This window comes from Calidris pugnax, unplaced genomic scaffold, assembly GCF_001431845.1.
Source record: "Calidris pugnax isolate Ruff unplaced genomic scaffold, ASM143184v1 scaffold245, whole genome shotgun sequence".
Classification (NCBI taxonomy): domain Eukaryota; kingdom Metazoa; phylum Chordata; class Aves; order Charadriiformes; family Scolopacidae; genus Calidris; species Calidris pugnax.
Genome location: NW_015090982.1, coordinates 1211514 through 1212203, shown reverse-complemented (window position 1 = coordinate 1212203; position 690 = coordinate 1211514). Strand labels below are relative to the sequence as shown.

Here is a 690-nt window from a genome sequence, read left to right as displayed (position 1 = left end):
CCCCCCAGGCCCGAACGAACGCCAACCGCCCGCCGAGGCCGCCGAACCGCGCCCGGGGACCCGCGGGTCCGGGCAGCCCTGGCCCCGGGCCGGGCCCGGCCTCCCGCCGCCCGCTCACTTGGGCATGGCGCTCCCCGCCGCCGACAGGAAGTGACGCTCTCACGTCGCGACGCCCTCCACCCTTCACTTCCGGCGGCTGCCGTAGAACGTCAGGGGCGCGGGGCGGGCTCATCCTCGCGCCAGGGCCTGGGAAAAGGAGCGATTACGGAAAAAGCGTCATTTTAGGAGAAACCCTCCCCAGGAGAGGCCCCGCCCTCTTTGCATAGCGCCACGTGACGTCACGGAGCCCCGTCCGCCGCTCATTTGCATACATCAACACGCGCGCGCGCCGCCTCCATCTATGGCAGCGCGCGCCTCGGGGCGGGGGCTGTGTGTGTGTGTGTTATGCAAATTAACCCTTCCCTTGTGACGCATCACGCCAGGCGCCCGCCCACGTATGCAAAACTCTCATTTGCATACGCCACGCCCCCTTCGCCCTTGCGGCTCTCCTTCCCGGCGGGAGGCGGGGCGGGGCGTGCCGACGAGGCTCCGCCCACTCCTCCCCTCCCCTCCCCGCCGCGCGTGGGGTGACGCCGCGGCTCCCGGGCGCGGTGGCGTCATAGTCCGCGTGCCCCTGGCGCGAGGCGGAGC

At 71.7% G+C, this 690-nt stretch overlaps 1 protein-coding gene across 3 annotated transcripts in view; it reads right to left on the bottom strand.

The window, feature by feature from the left end:
- SNRPC (small nuclear ribonucleoprotein polypeptide C) overlaps positions 1 to 318 on the bottom strand; it is a 5377-nt gene extending 5059 nt beyond the window's left edge. The window contains exon 1 of one of the 3 annotated variants that reach the window (XM_014953755.1): positions 21 to 318. In XM_014953755.1, coding sequence (XP_014809241.1) covers positions 21 to 232 — 212 coding nt within the window. In that variant the 5' untranslated portion in view covers positions 233 to 318. The remainder of the gene's footprint in view (positions 1 to 20) is intronic. The other 2 variants (XM_014953754.1, XM_014953756.1) reach the window with 2 other exon arrangements.
- Between the last annotated feature and the right edge of the window lie 372 nt (positions 319 to 690).